Source organism: Vipera ursinii (assembly GCF_947247035.1).
Source record: "Vipera ursinii genome assembly, chromosome: 5".
Classification (NCBI taxonomy): Eukaryota; Metazoa; Chordata; class Lepidosauria; order Squamata; family Viperidae; genus Vipera; species Vipera ursinii.
In genome coordinates this window covers 45,732,882-45,751,763 of record NC_139518.1, presented here as the reverse complement: position 1 = coordinate 45,751,763, position 18,882 = coordinate 45,732,882, and the positions used below count along the sequence as shown (strand labels likewise).

At 37.1% G+C, this 18,882-nt stretch overlaps 1 protein-coding gene across 5 annotated transcripts in view; it reads right to left on the bottom strand.

The window, feature by feature from the left end:
• Positions 1–6,106: 6,106 nt before the first annotated feature.
• Positions 6,107–18,882, bottom strand: part of KCNIP2 (potassium voltage-gated channel interacting protein 2) — a gene marked incomplete at both ends in the record, with an annotated part of 121,812 nt that continues 109,036 nt past the window's right edge. For 3 of the 5 annotated variants that reach the window (XM_083364384.1, XM_083364382.1, XM_083364383.1), the window contains 8 exons: positions 6,107–6,154; positions 6,485–6,547; positions 7,775–7,879; positions 7,998–8,105; positions 10,389–10,459; positions 11,927–11,996; positions 13,536–13,656; positions 15,878–15,980. In XM_083364384.1, coding sequence (XP_083220510.1) covers positions 6,107–6,154; positions 6,485–6,547; positions 7,775–7,879; positions 7,998–8,105; positions 10,389–10,459; positions 11,927–11,996; positions 13,536–13,656; positions 15,878–15,980 — 689 coding nt within the window. Of the gene's footprint in view, positions 6,155–6,484; positions 6,548–7,774; positions 7,880–7,997; positions 8,106–10,388; positions 10,460–11,926; positions 11,997–13,535; positions 13,720–15,877; positions 15,981–18,882 lie in introns of all 5 variants that reach the window. The other 2 variants (XM_083364381.1, XM_083364385.1) reach the window with 2 other exon arrangements.

Genomic DNA, 18,882 nt, shown 5'->3' with positions numbered 1-18,882 from the left:
AGGCAACAGATCATGGTAAGTTTTAGCAATTTGATTAGGTAAAAACCCAAGCTAGCAACATATTTCACAAAAATGGAGTGTACTATAAATGTACTTTTAAAGGAAATAAAATGGATCGTAGTTTATTAGAGGAAAAGATTCATGGAATCTTGAGCATCTACATGATTTATGCAGTTGGGATTTAATGCATAAAAGGAAGTAAAATAACAGAATATTGAATTGTATTATGAAATAAAATTTCACAACCTTTAATGAGCCCTGGCAAAAGGAAAATAGAAGTTGTGGCTGCATAGTTTCCACGTTTGTTATAGAGATCGTATGTATGTTTGCATAAGTTTACACAGTATGTTCATCAAGAAAGACGTACCGGTAGATGCTGTACTGAGATGTTTTGGACCTAAGTAATCTTTTTGCAGACAAATTGTGAGACAGTGATTATACCTGAACTGATAATGTCTAAAAGTACAAAATGGATCTGAGTTTCATCAGGCATTAGATGTGTTCTAATTATGACTGTAATGGCAGCATTACAATGCAAAATATAGTTAGAATGTACTGTATTAGCATCTAATTTGGGGAATCAGAAGTTTCACTTGTCAGAAGAATCAGAATGAAATATTAAAACAGCTACTTATTCCCTGCCAAAGGACAAAGTGAGCTATAAATATAACCAACAGGTATTAAAAACAATTTTATATAAAATCTGTAGAATTGATTATAATGTATTGTGCTATACTTTAGAAAGCAGGCTTTAGATGGAATTTTTATTAGAAAATCTCATAACCTTATAGTGAAATGAGATGACCCAAGGTAGAAGGGACACTAAAGAGAAAAAGGGAAGAGTAAATATTCCCTTTGAAGAACATAATACCTCAAAACTCATTGTGAAAAGAACATAGCAAAGCAAACAGTAGCAGAGGCTATGGTGTTTGTACATAGCCATTAGGTGTGCATTTTATTGTTATAGCTGATTGTTATTATACAAAATATATACAGATGAAAATGCAAAGCTGATAGCAGAGCTTGTGCAGTGGAATTAGGCTGCTTGGCCCCACTACTGATTGTAATGAAAGACAGGTAGAAGGAAGCAGCTAGTATGTGAGTAAGGAACAGTCAGCAGCAGCAGCAGTCTCCAACTTCCAGAACTGAATACAGCCCCACACATGTATTTAACAAAGCATACTGTAAAGCATACTGTAATATGGAGACATATTAAATCAATATGTCAGGATGAAAGATAGATTAGAGCAGACTTTTGCAAACTAACCCTTCCAGATGTGTTGAGCTATCAATCCTATCATCCGCATCTACTCTAGTGGACTGCTGATTGGCAGTGATAAGACCTGAACACATCTGGAAGGATCAAATTAGGAAAGAATTGTATAGGTTTCAGAGTCGGTTTATGAACCAAATCAAGTTAATATGATGGGGAAAATAGCAAATGTAATCCCAAATGAGAAGGACACATGACATCATGTTTTATAAAATAATTGGTTCATGTAATCGTAATTTCTAAAGCAAATCGAAACTCTCACTTTACCCATAAACATGCATCTGCAGAAGTGGTAGTAAATTCATAAATTGTGCCATCCATAATTGTGAAAACTTACTTTATTAGATATTAGGAAGACAGTCTGCATTCACTGAAATTTTATATGTAGCCTAAGACACTATTTTCAAATATAAAATACCCTTGCATGGAGAATTGCTTCCTCAAACGGGGATAGAAGCCCTTATTTTAACCGGATGGCAAAAGAGCTATAGAGTTCATTGTGATCAGAAAATTGATGTGCAGTTCCTTATTTGCTCCCAGGATAATTTCCCCTAGATCTAAAATTGTATCTGAATTAAGAGAAAATAGAGGAACGAGTTCACCTGTATGTGCAACAAACTGTGATGATGTCAAAATGACGATAGGTTCATAATGGTGTCATCACATAAACGTTGCAAATATTTTATTTATTTATTTAATAGAGTTATATAGCCACCCAACTCACACATAGCAACTCCAAGTGGAAATTTTGTACAGCACTTAAGGTCTAATATCTGGCACAAGTAAAGTGTGGAATTTACATTATGACATCACAATGCACATTTCTTCATTTTCCCTCTCCTGTAAATGAGATATTGTGGTAGAATGTGGTACAGACTTGCAGGAGGAGTCTTTTCGAAGGAGCAAATCAGTCTAGAATCCTTGCTATGCAGGAAGAAGGCCAGAGTGGAACCTCTGTAACCTTTCATAGGGTATATTTAATAGTTATGCAGATTGTGCTTTAGTCTGGCAAGATTCCTGTCTATAGGCCAACAACAATAAAAGTACGCTGAATAAATTCTTGTGTTGTTCTTGGTTCCAAGGAATCAGTATTATAATTATATCTATGTCCTTGGGAGTAGGAAAATATCGTCTGCTGATAGTGAAGGCAAGACTGTAATGGGTTGGATGGTAAATTGGGCTTTACAAGTATTGGCAATCTTACATTCTTTTGAATAAGAAATATATTTTAGTTAGGCAAAATAAAAATAAATTATTTTGTTAATAATATAAGACAGCAGTCATATCTCTATCCATTTTGGCTGAGGAATTCCTCTAACACAAATATCAGAGGCTACGCCTCTAATTTTGCCCCACTTATATTTATCAGCACCAATATCTTTCCCCATGTGGCATTTCTCCATATTAATCATGAAACAAAGTGTAGCTTTCCCCCATGCTGTTTGTGTTGAGCTTCCATATCACAGGAAGACAGTTCTGTCCCTAGCAGTATGGAAAACTTAAGTATGATAGTAATATGCTGTGCATGTTAAATTGAATGGCCACTTTATGGAACCAGCTAATTCCAATGACATCATATACCCAACTGTTGTAAGGAAAAATTAGAGAATAAAAAACAGGTATTAGTAAGGCAATACCAATTATTTTGGCTGACCTGAATGGCCATTGGAAATGGTCAGGGAACTGAAGTGATTTTTTTTCTTCTCCTCCGCTAGTATTTTGGGCCTTTTGAGAATTAAAGAACATCATTTGAATTGACAGAAGTATGGAGGGAGATTGCAGAAATAAAATACGGAAACTAGGAAAATACACTAAGAATAGTTTTTCTTATATCAAATAAAAGAAAAAACAACAAAATATTAAGAAAATGTTTCTTTGAAAAAATTATAATAAAACATCTTAATGGGTGGTTCTAAACTCTCTCCAGAAGCAGATTCCAGCAATCTTAATAATATGGCATAATGCAGGGGTCTTCAAACTGGGCCCTTTTATTACTTGTGGACTTCAACTCCTGGCTGAGGAATTCTGGGAGTTGAAGTCCACAAATCATAAAAGGGCCCAGTTTGAAGACCCCTGGCATAATGGATTAGCAAAATGTAAAATAATCTCAAGGGGAAGAGCCATATGTGGCTACAGTGCATATGGCAGTCTGTTTGCATAGCTAATAAATCCTGAGCCAGGCATTTCCATTTCTAGACTCAATCCAATATTTCCTGCACTTCTTTTGGAGTCCTGAAATATTTTTTCCTCATGCAATTCCTACAGCAGAAGTCCTTGAAGTTTGCTTTGTTTGACAAGGTACCCTAATACATATTAAGAGCTGGAAGAAAAAAAATCTGAAACTGAGAAAGAAAAATCAGAAGTTACCACGATTGATTATTAAGAGGAAATACCAGTGCAGACTGCCATTAAAAAAGAAATGTGGATTAAATTTAATATTTGTATATTAGAACAAACCATTTATTTCAGGGGATGAAAAGATGAAAAATAGCCATCTACTTATTAAATATTAACTGTTGCATACTTCTCAATCTAGTGCCTTTCATTTATTAAGATTGTAACTTCTATAATATGGTTGTGCTGATTGGGAGTTCTTAAAAGCTACTGTATTAATAATTCTGCAGGATTTCTTCAGATGCAAAACTTTTTTTCAGATGTATAATAGCCCAGTCAATTTGTGGGCATCATTTTGGGGAAAGGCTAGTATATAGTGATAACAATATACTTTGGTATTTTCTTGGTCTGTTATGATTCAGCTTTGAATCTGTTAGAATTTTCATGTTTGCTGCCTGTTTTCTTTTTGAATTTAAATAACAAAGCCTACCTATTTTCCTATTGCCTATTATCTTGATTCAGTATATCTTCATTACTTTATGCCCTCGTGCTGGGCATCTTTCCTCCGGTCTATTCAGAATATCCCAAGTGGTCTCATCTCTTGCCATATTACATTTTCCCTTAAGTTGACCTTTGTCAATATATTCAGTGTTAAGTCTCTCCTCTTTCCTCATATTTCTACTCCATATCACTTCTCTTGCTTTTTCGTGTAGTTTCCATGTTGTAGTCCTGAGTTTACACAGCTGTTCTATTATCAGCACCCTTGTATTTATTTTTATTTTTACTTAAACCCTTTAAAAAGGCTTCACTTTTTTTTCAAAGTGCTTTATAAATACCCTAAGTTTTATCCACTTGTTCCTCTACTAATGATTTTGCTAGCACATCCCCATTACTACATCCCCGTTGTGCCTATTCAACATGTCTGTTATGTTGCTGTTATGTTCTGTATAGAACCTGGCATGTCCTTGGAGCAAGCATGCTCTGAAGTTGTCTGTTGTTTGTAATGCTTTGACAACTGAAGGGCCCATAGGCTGTTTATCACGGTAATGCTATAGTAACAAAATCATAAAAATAACCCTTTGCAAGTGCTAAGGGAAAGTTCCTTTACAGAAAAAAGAGATTGTTGGCACAGGAAAGGAACACCCAGGTGTATCTCCCTCTATTTTCCCAATAGATTTTTTTCTGTTCCTCTCATGTGGGTTCCCCCTTCCATTCAACACTACTTCTGCTTCTAATCTGTCTATACATAAAATTCAAAGACAAGGCACAATGTTAAATTTTGCCCTAATCCCACGAGTCCAGAGCCCTCATACATGAATATTACCATGGCATTAAGCATATTGCTATCCAAAACTTAGCTGATCCCTTTGTTTCTCATCTAAGCATACTGGAGGTCTTGGTATTTCTGTAGAGTATCTAGCTGCAGAAAGTAATTAATAGTAATATCGTAACATCAACATCTGGTGACACATCCAGTGAGGCTTCATAGAATTTTTTCTTAGAATAGAATAGAGCTGGAAGGGACCTTGGAGGTCTTCTACTCCAGCCCCCTGCTCAAGCAGGAGAACCTATACCATTTCAGACAAGTCCAACAGATTTAGATCCCATTCTGACCTAAACATTTCTACTAAGTAAATTTCCCTGTTTCTAGTTCCGTTTGCACCTTATTTACTAAGTCAGGGAGCAGTGAAAATCTTTGACCCAATTATTTGGTTAAGCACTTTTTCTCTGAATAGCAATCTGAACATAATTTGTAACTTATCTCCTGATTTCTAAAAAAAGCTAATAATTCTTTTGCACTTAAGTCTGGAGTGATACAAAGTACCCACACTTGTGTGTGTGTGTGTGTGTGTGTGTGTGTGTGTATGCAAACAAATTTTTTTTCAAAGCAAAATACCATTCTGCAGTTTTCTCCAGAAAAGCTGAGTTCAGTTGAATGTAACAGCGGAACTGCAAGATATCTTAACACTGGAAAATATTGCCTCCACTTTTTGGAAGCATTAGAATATTACTCCATGTGCTGTGAGAACCTTGGTGCAGATCAGATAGACTCCCTTCCTTGAAGGTAAGAGTGCACTTACAAGAGTTTTTAACAATTGATGCTTACATTGCCATTTGAGCGTGTGAAAGCCCTAATGTAGGATCATGGGGTTGCTGTGATTTTGAGAAGTCTTAAGGAAAAGCACATTACATAGTGATAGGTCAGTGCAGTTTTTTTGGGGGAGGCAATTCATTTTGTAGTTAATTTCCCAGAATAAGAGCTTGTAAATTCTAGGATACGCTCCTTGCCTAGCCTTACTGAACCCAAACAAAGACTCCCATTTGATTCCCCTTGTAGGGATTCCCCATCCCACCCCAGTTGGATCTTGAGTACATGAGGATTGTCTCCACAAAATGGGCCTGCTTTGTCCATGCAGCCAAGGGAAGAGTGCCTCAGGATACACCAAGCAGAGAAAGCCCTGGTGTGCATATGACGGTGTTGGCTCCAGGTGTGGTCAGCTAGATCACATTGTCAAAAAGCTTCATGGAACTCATGATGTTTTCATCCTGCCAGAGAAAAGATGGAATCGAGGCCTTAGAAAAAGTGGGAAATTAAGAAGGTATAGCTTTACTGTTACTAAAAATGTTGTTTCAGCACTCTCCTCACAACCTGCCTTGGCTGAAGCAGTATTTTCCAACTTCTTCACCTTACTCCCCCAATTGCGCCACAATAGTATTAATATAAACCAGAGCTAGTAATGAAATATCACTACCTGATCTCACTGATGGTGATGATAAAAAGTTCTCATCTATAGAGCAAAGAATAGGACTGGCTGTGCATTTTTTCCTTATTCACTGTTATGAAGGATTAAAATGCCAGGAGGACAATGGTGTTACCTTCTGACAGGATTCAATGAATTCATCGATAGTCACCACACCATCTCTGTTCCGATCCATTTTCTGAAATGTAAATGAAAATTGATGAAGAAATGAAGTAGATTCCTAGAAGACCTTCAAATGCAGAGAAACTGAGCCTTGGTGGAGCAGTGGGCTAATGCCTCCTTAAGTAACACCAGCTGCCTGCAATTAGTGCAGGCTCGCATCCCACCAGGCTCAAGGTTGACTCAGCCTTCCATCCTTCTGAGGTAGGTAAAATGAGGACCCAGATTGTTGGGGGCAATAAGCTGACTTTGTAATAATGCCGCTTGGGGGTGTGTGTGAAAGCCCTAATAAGCAGGCATATACATAGAATGAAGGCTACTGCTAAGCTTGTAAGCCGCCCTGAGTCTTTGGAGAAGGGCGGGATATAAATGGAATTAAAATAAAATAAATAAAATAAATAAATACCCTATAATATCTTAACACATTTCCAGCCTAGAGACAGCTGGTTTAGCAACATGTCTATGATCTGAAAAGCCTGACTAGTAGAAAATGGCTTTATATCTCTGGTGGTCCCCAGGGGGAGGTCCTTCTCTGTGGGCGCGCCGGATTTGTGGAACCGTTTGCCGGTTGAGCTCCGGATGGCGCCCGACCTTCACTCCTTCCGACGCGATCTGAAGTCCTACTTGTTCAAACAAGCCGGCCTGGCCTGATGGGTGATGGGTTTGGATTTTAATATTGTTTTAGTGCATTTTAACTTGTTGTTAGTTTTGGGCACCTTGTTTAATCTTTTTTAATATTTGTATTCTTGTATTTTTATATGTTTGCCCTGTTCACCGCCCTGAGTCCTTCGGGAGAAGGGCAGTATACAAATACAATTATTATTATTATTATTATTATTATTATTATTATTATTATTATTATTATTATTATTATTATTATTATTATTATTATTTTGAAAATATTTAAGGCAGAAAAGCCTTGGAAATTTTAAGATTTGTGAACTTCAACTCCCAGAATTTCCCAACCAGCAAGGGAGTTGATCCACAAGTCTTAAAGTCACCAAGATTGGACACACCTGATTTAAGGAGACAGAAACAATCAAGTTGCTAAAAAAAGTTCATGGACATAATTATAGGAATTATACTATGGGCAGGACTGAGACTGAAGGAACCAAAAGGAAAGGGGAAAGGAGGAAGAGGAAGAGGAAGGCTTTGTCCTCCCAAGAAGGCAGACCAAAGTAATACATACTCTTGACCGTGAAAAAAAGTGCAGGATACTGACATGGAAATACTCTACTAAGCTTACCTGGAAAAAATTTTCCACATGTTCCTGTGGTGCCTCTTCTCTCAGGACTGGATAAGTGTACTTGCCCATCATGTCATAAATGGATTTCATTATATCCAACATTTCCTGAAAGTCAAAACACAGAAAGAATTATTAGCCAATGTGGCCAGCAGATTCTTACTGAAGCAGATTCAAGCAAAGTTCATCATCTTCTGGCCTTACTGATTTCTGTTACTGTCTGTACCTCTTTGGTGATACAGCCATCTTTGTTCAGATCATAGAGATTGAAGGCCCAACTGAGCCGATCATCTATAGTGCCACGGAGAATAATGGACAAACCAGCCACAAAATCCTGCAAGAGAGACAAGGTGATGAAGAAAGCATGAAATACAGTCTAAGCACTACTACAGTTGTGATATGCTGCAGGAATGTAAAGTAGATCCAGTGACCACAGGTAGTTCTCGACTTACAACAGTTCATTTATTTATTTATTTATTTATTTATTATTTTAATTCCATTTATATCCCGCCCTTCTCCGAAGACTCAGGGCGGCTTACAAGCTTAGCAGTAGCCTTCATTCTATGTATATGCCTGCTTATTAGGGCTTTCACACACACCCCAAGCGGCATTATTACAAAGTCAGCTTAATTGCCCCCAACAATCTGGGTCCTCATTTTACCTACCTCGGAAGGATGGAAGGCTGAGTCAACCTTGAGCCTGGTGGGATGCGAACCTGCACATTTAGTGACTGTTCAAAGTTACAATGGCACTGAAAAAGTGACTTTTGACCATTTTTCACACTTACGACCTTTGTAGTATCTTCATGATCACAAGATCAAAATTCAGATGCTTGGCAACTTTCTCATATTTATGACAGTTGCGGGGTTCCAGGGTCATATGATTACCTTTTGTGACCTTCTACCAAGCAAAGTCAATGGGGAAGCCAGATTCATTTAACAACCATGTTACCAACTTAACAACTGCAACGATTCACTTAACAACTGTGGTAAGAAAGGTTGTAAAATGGGGCAAAACTCAATAAGGGTTTTGCTTTGCAACAGAAACTGGTTGTAAGTTGAGAACTACCTGTATAGACTGACAGATTTTATCTATCCATTCATGGTAGAGAAGAATATTTGGATGAAGATACAACTGCTCAAGATTTAGTAGTTTAATACATATAACACAGGTATAGGCAATTATTTTCAACCTCTCCTTTAATTAGAATTGCTGGAAATCTTTGGCATACTTTTTGTCCTGTTTTTGTATTGTTAGTGATAAACACCCCTTTTAAAATATGCATTCTGTCGTGTGTTAAGCCCTGAGGCACATAAATACAGATCCTTTTTTTAATAGATATTTTATTAAATTTTTATAGTTACATATCTTTAGTACTTAATAAACAATGTGTTATCTGGGTTCACATATTTAACATGGATAGTAATACAACTTCCATTTCTACTCTCTGTTCCGCTTTTCTAGCCATTTATAAAAATTATCCCATGTTTAAAAATATTCTGTATCTAATTTCCCTTTCATTTTCAATGTAAGCCTATCCATTTCTGCACAATCCCAAATTTTCCTAATTATATCTTCTTCTGATGGTGTTTCTTCATTTTTCCAAAACTCTGCAAATGTAATTCTCGCTGCTGTTAATACATGTAATATTAAGTATATACATTTTTCTCATTGTTCTCTATAATTATATCTAAGAGAAACAGTTCTGGCTTAAAATGTACATGTTTTCTTAATATTTTCTGTAACCACATGTGTATTTTTCATCAAAATTTTTTTGCTTTAGGCCATGTCCACCAAAGGTGATAATATGTGCCTGGCTTTTGCCTACATTTCCAACAGTTACTAGACAGATACAGATTCTGATAGTACCAGCAGATGGCCTATTATTCAATGATTCGTTGAATGGCATGGTTCAAAATTAGAATACAGAAGTATGTATTCCTTTTTTTAAAAAAAATCTAACTAGACATGGTATTCATCTGAACACAGCATTCTTGGAAGGCAAAGTGACAAAGCACAAATTCTATTGTAGCCCATCTTTGTGGAGTGAGGTTAAAGGAGGTTAACTGCTTTTTTGCAAAGTTGTGTTATTTATGTTTTCATTTGTCTATAAGAGTCCTGAGTATAACTGCTAAGGTAAATAAAATTTCTTCAAAAATACTAATTACTCTGCAGAAGGCCTATCCCTAGGCATCATTTCTACCTGCCCCATCAGATCCAGCAGAAGAGACATGCTATGGGTCCTTCAATTAAGGAGTGTCATCTTGCAGGACGCAGGAAATGAGCCTTTTCTATTATAATACATCATTCCTTGGACCCACCTCTGCTGGATTTTGTCAAGGCCTTGAAGAAGTGGTTGTGTTCCCAGCCATGGGAGTCATATTGTCAGAGCCTGTGAGATGGTTATTTTACTACCTTTTAAAAAAAATCCTGACAGTTATATATTTCATTTTACTTTGTTTTTATTGTTTTTGTTCTTTAATTGCTGTGTGTGTGTGTGTGTGCGTGCACGCACGCATGCACACATATACACATAATAAATAAGAGTAGGTACAGTTGCTTTTAGTTTTGTGTTATAGGGGCTCACATATAAATAAATAAGTACATGGAATCTTACCTCAAAACTGACAGAGCCATCGTGATCAGTATCAAATGCGTTGAAAAGAAAAGTTGCATATGTACTAGAATCTAAAAACAGATACATCAAACCTAGTAAGAACTACCATGTATGTATATTTTAGTGGATTTTATTGAATCATTTGATTGTCAGGAAACTTAGAGAAAATAGCTAAGCTGAAACTTTTTTGAAATTGTAGATACCATAACTTGATAATCTCTCACTCTTAGATGCAAAAGATGTAGTTATTTCAACATTTACCATCCTCTTTTGTATACAAGAGAATGTATTAATACAAATACATATCAAATTAAGAATACTTTTAGTAACAAGTGAGCGTAAAAATACCATTAAGTGTAAAAATACCATTAAGACCGTATCAGCAACCAATGTAGCATCCTGTTATTTTGCTTTCTGTGAAACTAATTGAGAGAGCCATGTAATATAGTGTACTATCTTTTACACACCAGAAAGGACATCTACAGAAAAAGTATGAAAGCCACAACTAAAAGTCTCCCAAAGTGGAGGCTGAACATTTTATCTCTATTCTGATTATGCTGGTGATACTCCATTAGAACGGAGAATACAGTATTCCAAGAATAGTTGTGCACCTTAAGCCCCTCATTTTTCAAATATGAGTCGATAGTTATGCCAGGTTAGAACTGGCATAATAAATTTCTTTTAAGTAAAGGAAAGTTAGAAGAAGGAAATAACACATCCAGCTATTGCAAAACTTTAGGATTTGGTGATAATATAACAAGTGTCATTTTTACAGAATTGTTCTGTATTACATAATCGTGAAGTTCATTTCAAAACAAAGCCTATTTATTTGTAGGATCACTTGACTTTAACCATTTTTGCCCATCCCACCCACTTTCACATGTTGGGTAAGCTTTATATCCTCTCCCTGAGACTATGTTGTCTATTGGGGTTTGTTCTGTGGCAGATCCCTTGAAATGATCTCCTCCCTCTGAGTTTAAAATGGCCCAACATTGTCTGCCTCCCAGAAACCTTTGAAAATCTGCTTTCTGTCCCAGTTATTGGGTCAGGATGATGAATAAATCTGTCTTCTGGAGCTGGTTGCTACTAACTTGATGTTATCCGATACATTGTTTATAGATAACATACAATTCTGTATGGTTTCTTATCTGTACTTGTTGTTTGTTTGGTTTATATTTAATATGCGCTATCCAAAGTCATGATTACATGAGTTAAATAACTATATATATATCTTTTAAATAAGGAAAATATCAATTTAACATCAGGCAAAGAAAATGGCCAAATTTAAAAGTGTCACAGTTGACAAAGTCACTATTCCTTTGATGTATGATCCAATGAACAATGTTCACATTTTTTACTTTATCCTGTGAGGGAGGCAGAGGATTATTCCAGGGATATATGTTTGGCAATGAAGGTAAGGAAACTATAGCTTAGGATGTAAAGTCTCTCATCTTTTATTTCCAACAACTGCCAGCTCACTCTCCTTACCTAGCTTTGCAACATTTCCAAAATATTAGCTCTTCTGATAAAGGACTTACCTCCCTGTGGGAAGAATTGTGAGTAGATCTGCTTGAAGCTCTCTTCATTAACAATCCCACTAGGGCATTCCTATCAAATAGAAAAGTGTACATTGTTCACTAGTTGGAATTGCTAATCTACAACATCCCAGGTGCGGCAAGCAGTGTTATCTATGAGAAACTGATTTTAGTTTCCCCATCAAACAACAACAGAAAGAGGAATTCTCTCCTTTTGAAGAACTTGGATATTAGTTATCTCCTGGGGTATTGGCAGTGGACAAATGGGAAGGCAAGTGTAGCAACCAGCCTTAACATTGGCAGAGAAATTAATAGTGGTGGATAGCTGCTATCTTTCAGGATCAAATATAAATAGCAAAGGACCCAGCAGACTAGCATTTGGTAGGAAAGGTAGGATGAAGATTTGATTTATTTATTTTTTTTGTTTCTTTGTGTTTTGGTGTCTTTGAATCAATGTTGACTTCTGATGACTATCTGGACAAATCCTTGCAGTTTTCTTGGCCAGAGTCAGAATTTTGCCATTGCTTTCTTCTTAGGGTGGGGAGAAGGTAACTGGCTCAAAGTCGCCCAGCTAGCTTTCTGCCTAAAGTGGAATTAAAACTCACAGCCTGATGCTTCAATCACTACAGCAAAGTGGCTCTCAAACTTGGTAGGATTGCAATGAAGACTTGAAAAAAGTATTTAGGTGCTGTGACATGTTTATACCTGCAAAAGGTTTTCCCTGTGACACTCTATGAAAGCAAAAGTTGGACTTTGAAGAGGTAGGATAGAAAGAATATGGAAGGTTTTGGAGTGGCAGAAAACTTCTGAGAATACCATGGAGGAAAATAAGAAAAGAAGAATATTGAATTACATGGAACTAAATGGTGTAACTGCAGCTTTATGTGAAAAATAATACAAAAATAGTACAAAGTCATCTGTATAACAGTTATCATTCTTTGCTGTTCTATAATGTCTTTAAGCAACTTGATGTGATAAATATATAGCAGGCTTCATTTTTCCCCTTTATACTGCTGTGTGTTATGTTGACTAAAATCAAAAGGGAGGTTTATGTCTTCTCCTTCAACTTTAAAATTCACCCTTCATGTTCTGAAAAATAACTAAATTGGCAACAACAGAGAGTGGATTTTTATCTTGCTTTTAAACTGAAGAGAGAAAAGAAAATGTTGCAGATATAAAATTAATCCTTCCGCACCTACTTACTGCGATCTTCTTCAGGTCTCCAAATAATGAAGATAATGAGAGGATAAAGTAAAATGAAGTGTAGCTGAATGCAGTTTGACCTTCAGAAAGAGGGGGATATATATTTGTTGGAAGTCCCAATAAAGACAGAAGATAGTATAGAGGTCAATTCTGAAGAGAAAACTGCTACCAGAATGGGGTATTAAGTTAGATAATCAGGAAAAAAAATCTTATTGCAAAAAAAAAAGGATTGCAGAATTGTTCACGTTTTTTAGGATATAAATAAGCAATTACCAATGGTATAATAACATGAGTATATAGTAAATAAATAATTATGGTGGTTCATTTAAAAAAGAAGCAACTCAAGAGAATGCAGAGAAGGAAAGAAGGAAATGCCAGCTAGAAAGGGGAGAGAGTCTTTTCAACTCACATTCTTGAAACCTCGGTATAAGACTTGTAGCTCTTTGCGGCTGAACTTAGTTTGTTCCTGTAGTTGTTCCAGACCCTCAGGCCGATGACAAACAGTGGAGAGCTCAAGCTCATCCTCTATGCTGTCTGTGGGAAAAAGAAGAACCTCAGAAGTATAGTAAGGCACAACCTCAATTTCTTCCTTCCTTTCCTCACTCCATCTTCTTTCCTCTTGCAGATACTGATTTTTTCCCCCAATCCTCAGACTGACACAAAAGGGCTCATTACATTTGACTGAACGTAAGAATAAATGCCTCTTTTTTATTTTCTGGTAAAAGAATCTATTTTAAATATGTACGCATGCTACAGAACATCTGAAGATACAGTCTTAAAACAGAGGCATAGTAAGAAATTCAGAGCCCCAGTGATCACACCATGCCGACTGGCGGCCCCCAGGGGGAGAGCCTTCTCTGTGGGTGCCCCGGCTTTGTGGAACCAACTGCCGGTGGAGCTCCGGACGGCATCGGACCTCCGAACTTTCCGTCGTGGTCTGAAGACCCATTTGTTTGAATTGGCCGGTCTGGCCTGATGGGGGAGCTGGGTTTTAAATTGTCATTTTAGATTGTATTATTGTTTTTAATTGGGCATTGATTTAATCTTTGTTTTAACTTTTGTATAGTATTGTATTTTTATTTATATGCCCTGTGAACCGCCCTGAGTCCCCAGGGAGAAGGGCGGTATATAAATTAAATAAAACATAAAACAAACAAACAAACCATAGGCTAGAGGAGGAGTAGACTTCTAGTCTATTCGTAATAGAGCAGTATCAACCAGGTTCCCCTGTTTGTTATGCTTAAAAGGAATCAAAATGAGAAAAATAAATTTCAGGATAGGTTTAGATGGGAACTGGAGGCTACAGCTTACCCTATCATCCATGAGCACAAGAAATGAATAATATATGCTTGCCACTTCCCTGTACAATAATAACTTTGGGATTTACATTCAATTAGATGAGAAAACACATGAAAAATGTGGAATGTTGTTAGACTACCTAAGGCATATAAATGTTCAAACAGGTAGGAGAAATATTTACAGTAGGCAGCAAAGCTACAAATATGCTTTGAATACTCAAAGAGCTGTTGCACCTGAAAGATATTCCTTCATTATCCAACACTGCCCTAAGGCCAAACTCAACAGTTTCTTAGTGATTTAATGCAGACAAACAAAATGAAATGTCTCACCTTCTAAGACAGAGGGTAGAAAGTTTCAGGAATTAAAAAAACATTGTCTTTTTGTTAAATTGCTGATAGATCATTCATTAGTTGCAAGGCAAGTAAAACCATAAACTAATTCACAAAAGCCAAGAGAATAAAAGTTAGAGGTGCAACACACAAGCATTGCTACATATGTCTCTGCCAGTTTTCTAGACTCAAACACAAATATGTAAAAAGAAATCTGAAGCTGTGGAACTCTAATCCTTATCCTTTAGTCCCTATGCATATTGACATCGGTAAATCACAGATTCTCAAGGATATTTAGTCAATCACAGCAATGAACTTAATAAGCTATTGAGAATTGCAAAAGAACCCTTGTATTCTCAATTTAAGACAATTTTCAGTACATTGCTTGAAGTATATATGGAAGGGAAGTGTGTGAGTGCAAATAAATACATATACAATAGATATATTGCAAAGGTCCCTAATGAATTTATTTTTCCCAGGGGCTAGGATAAAAAAGTATTTCAAAATCAGAAAAGAGTGGAAAGAAAAACAGTTTATTTCTTATCATTTGGACTATTTAAACTTTGCACAGATCACTAAAACATCCTGAAAGAATAGGCCAGGCTTTGGCAGTAGCATACAACTATTATTACTGGTAATGAGTTGAACAATATGCTGAAAGTGGACATTAAGTACATTCTTAACTTGTGTCTGGCATGATGTTAATAAATACAGAACAAACCTGTCTTACAAAGCTTGGTTTACAATAGGCAGAGGAAAGGATCCATCTCTCAACAAGAGTTAGCCAGTACTTTAGGAATAAATACACAAACTTGATGCCCATAATGGTTCTGCACACTGTAGTAAGCACTTAGAGAAGGTAACAAAGACCCAATTCCACCACAAAGCAATGTTATAATATTAGTGGCTCAAATCAGAAAATCTGCCTTGGGTATCCATTTTGTACCTTAGGTGTTACTAACATGTAATTATTATTACAATATACATTTGATCTAAAATTTGTTTTAAGAAAAGAACTATCTAAGGATTTTATATAAATTCTGTACAGAGGGAATCCTTTTCCCCCCTTCCTGGATATTGTAATGTCACAGCACAGAGAAAATAAAGAGGCACAAAGTATCACTTGCTTTCGCTGATTGAGGGGATGGATTTAGGCTGGCGGCAGCAGGGCAGCAGCTTGAGGAACCGCTGCTTCAAGGCTTTTTTAGCATGACCAGATGGATTGCCTGCAAGAAAATGACAAGCGCCACAAGGAATTAACACATCACGGCGTCTCTTATCTACCCCAATCATTCCCTCTAAGTCTCAGCCATAATAAGCATGGAATGAATCAAAGAAGACAAACATGCATAACCTCAGTGCTACCACACACAAAAAAAGAGTCCAACTCGGTTACAGCACAAAATTCTCCTAAAACAAATACCGGTAATCATTCCTCTCAATCAAAGTGGATTGTAGGAAACAATAAGTAAAAAGATGAGAAAGGAAAAGAGCACAGATGTTTATGTATCCTCTTTTTCTGCCAGCAGCATTTAGAAGCCACAATTTAGCAGTCTCAAATCCACGTACTGAGCATGCAGTGAAATCATGAAAAAACTTCATATCTGGGCAGTGTAATACACACTGGCAGATTTTGTGGATTCAAGGAATTGATACTTGGAAACATACTATTATCCCCTGCTGCACAATTGCTAGATAGTTAATAAAAATAATAGTATAGTTGAATCCTGCCACATTCTCAGCTCAGGCATGAAAATTAAACAATCGCAAGGTGACTTTTTGTTTGTTTATTTCTTCACGCCATTTGTAGTTTTGTATATTAAGGAGGCACAAAACTACATTTGTGACCATATTGATGCAGGTCTTAGTTTTAAAATGTAATTCTAAATTTGAGAACACTAAAAGGCAATTAGTTATACATGCATAAGTCTGCCGCAGGTGTAAAAAGATTTAAAACAAAAAATAGAAAACAACATGGTTAATTCATTTGAGCAAAAGCACTGAGAATGCAGCAACTGATCATGCATTTTAAAAGAATAAGTGGTATAGGAAACCACATACACTGTATTTCATTCATTTTTGCTGTCCTGGCTTTCATTAGTTCATTACCTACTCTCTTGGCAGCTACTTCTAACCACAGATAATAATTGCAGTTGAAATAGTAACTTTAAAAACTAGTCACTCTTTCTCTTACACACACATTTTTGTCCTTGTTAAGATCTAATGCACATGTTAAACTAGTTGATATCTACCACGATATTAACTAGGAAGAGACAGATGATTCCTACACGGAATATGTACATCACCCTTTTATAAGCACACACCTGGAAACCTTAGCTGCGTTTGCAGCAGTTGATAACCACACAGCTTTACGATCAAATTGCCCAGAAAATAACCTCTAAATGGGTAATAAATAATAAATCAGCCCAGAAGCAAATATAGCTTCATTCTGATCTGCAATTTCAAGATAAAAAGTACTGCATAAGAATCTGTCAGTTTCATTTTCCATGGTTAGAGTTCCTGTAAGTTGTTTAATAAGTTATGTAGGGACATCTAAAGAGTATCAAGCATGACTTTGGCGAGCCATAGTTTATTTATTTATTTATTTAATTAAATTTTTATACCGCCCTATTCCCGAAGGACTCAGGGCAGTTTACAGGGCAGCATAAAATATAATATAAAAATAGTATAAATTAAAATACGGTAGATTAAATTACATAAGCCCAACAATTAAAACAATATTAAAAGCTAAAACCCCTTCAGTCCAGGCCTGATAGATCAAAAAACCAGGTTTTCAGATCCCAGCGAAATGTACGCAGATCGGGGGCGGTCTGAAGTTCCACCGGTAAATCATTCCAAAGGGCAGGCGTGCCCACAGAGAATGCCCTCCCCCTGGGGATCACCCGCCGGCATTCCTTAACCGTCGGCACCCTGAGAAGGCCCTCCCTGTGGGAGCGCACAGGACGATGGGAAGTTGATGCCGGCAGCAGGTGTTCCCTTAGATAATCCGGACCCAAGCCATTCAGAGCTTTATAGGTCATTACCAGCACCTTGAATCTCACCCAGAGGGCAACCGGAAGCCAATGCAGCTCACGGAGAAGAGGTGTTACACGGGAGTATCGGGAAACTCCCATAACAACTCGCGCGGCTGCATTCTGCACCAGTTGAAGCCTCCGCGTGGTCCTCAAGGGCAGCCCCATGTAGAGAGCATTGCAGTAGTCTAGCTGGGAGGTCATGAGCGCATGGGTGACTGTGCGTAGGGCATCTCGGTCCAGGTAGGGCCGCAACTGGCGCACCAGTTATTTATTTATTTTGCTAGTATATCTTTAATTTGGCAAAGATTTCGGCTTATTTGAAAGATCACTCGCAAGAACGTTATATTATGGAGTGGAGAAAATGGATTGAGTATATCCAGAACAAATATGGGACTAAAAAGTTTCATGTAGCATTTGAATAAGTCTTCCTTTCTTTTTTCTTTTTTCGTTTTTTTTATATTTAATATTAATAGTGCTTGTAGTTATCTTATATGAGCTAGAGAGCGATAGATTTTAGAGTTTATGGTTGTTAGCATATGGATGTTCATGATTGTTTTTTTGTTTTTATACCTTGTACTTAGCTCTGGGAAGTCGGGGGGGAGGGGGGGAGGGGTAGGGAGGGATGGGTAGGGGAGGGGGAGGGGGGATTGTTAAAGATAAAATGTATGTTAAAACTTTTCAATAAAAAAAAAAAACTCGCGCGGCTGCATTCTGCACCAGTTGAAGCCTCCGCGTGGTCCTCAAGGGCAGCCCCATGTAGAGAGCGTTGCAGTAGTCTAGCCGGGAGGTCATGAGCGCATGGGTGACTGTGCGTAGGGCATCTCGGTCCAGGTAGGGCCGCAACTGGCGCACCAGTTATTTATTTATTTTGCTAGTATATCTTTAATTTTCAAAAATGGCTACAAGAGCTATATTATCCCTTTGCTGTCTTGAACAGAAGTCCACCACATGTCTTTATTTGTCCATATCTTAGGCTTTGGTCCTTTTTAATCCTGGACTGTAAAAATATTTTCACCCCATTTCTAAGCAGTAACCTGAATAGCAGAAGCTTCCTACTTCAGCCTGTTCTTTCACGCCAGTTTTTCCCACCTCT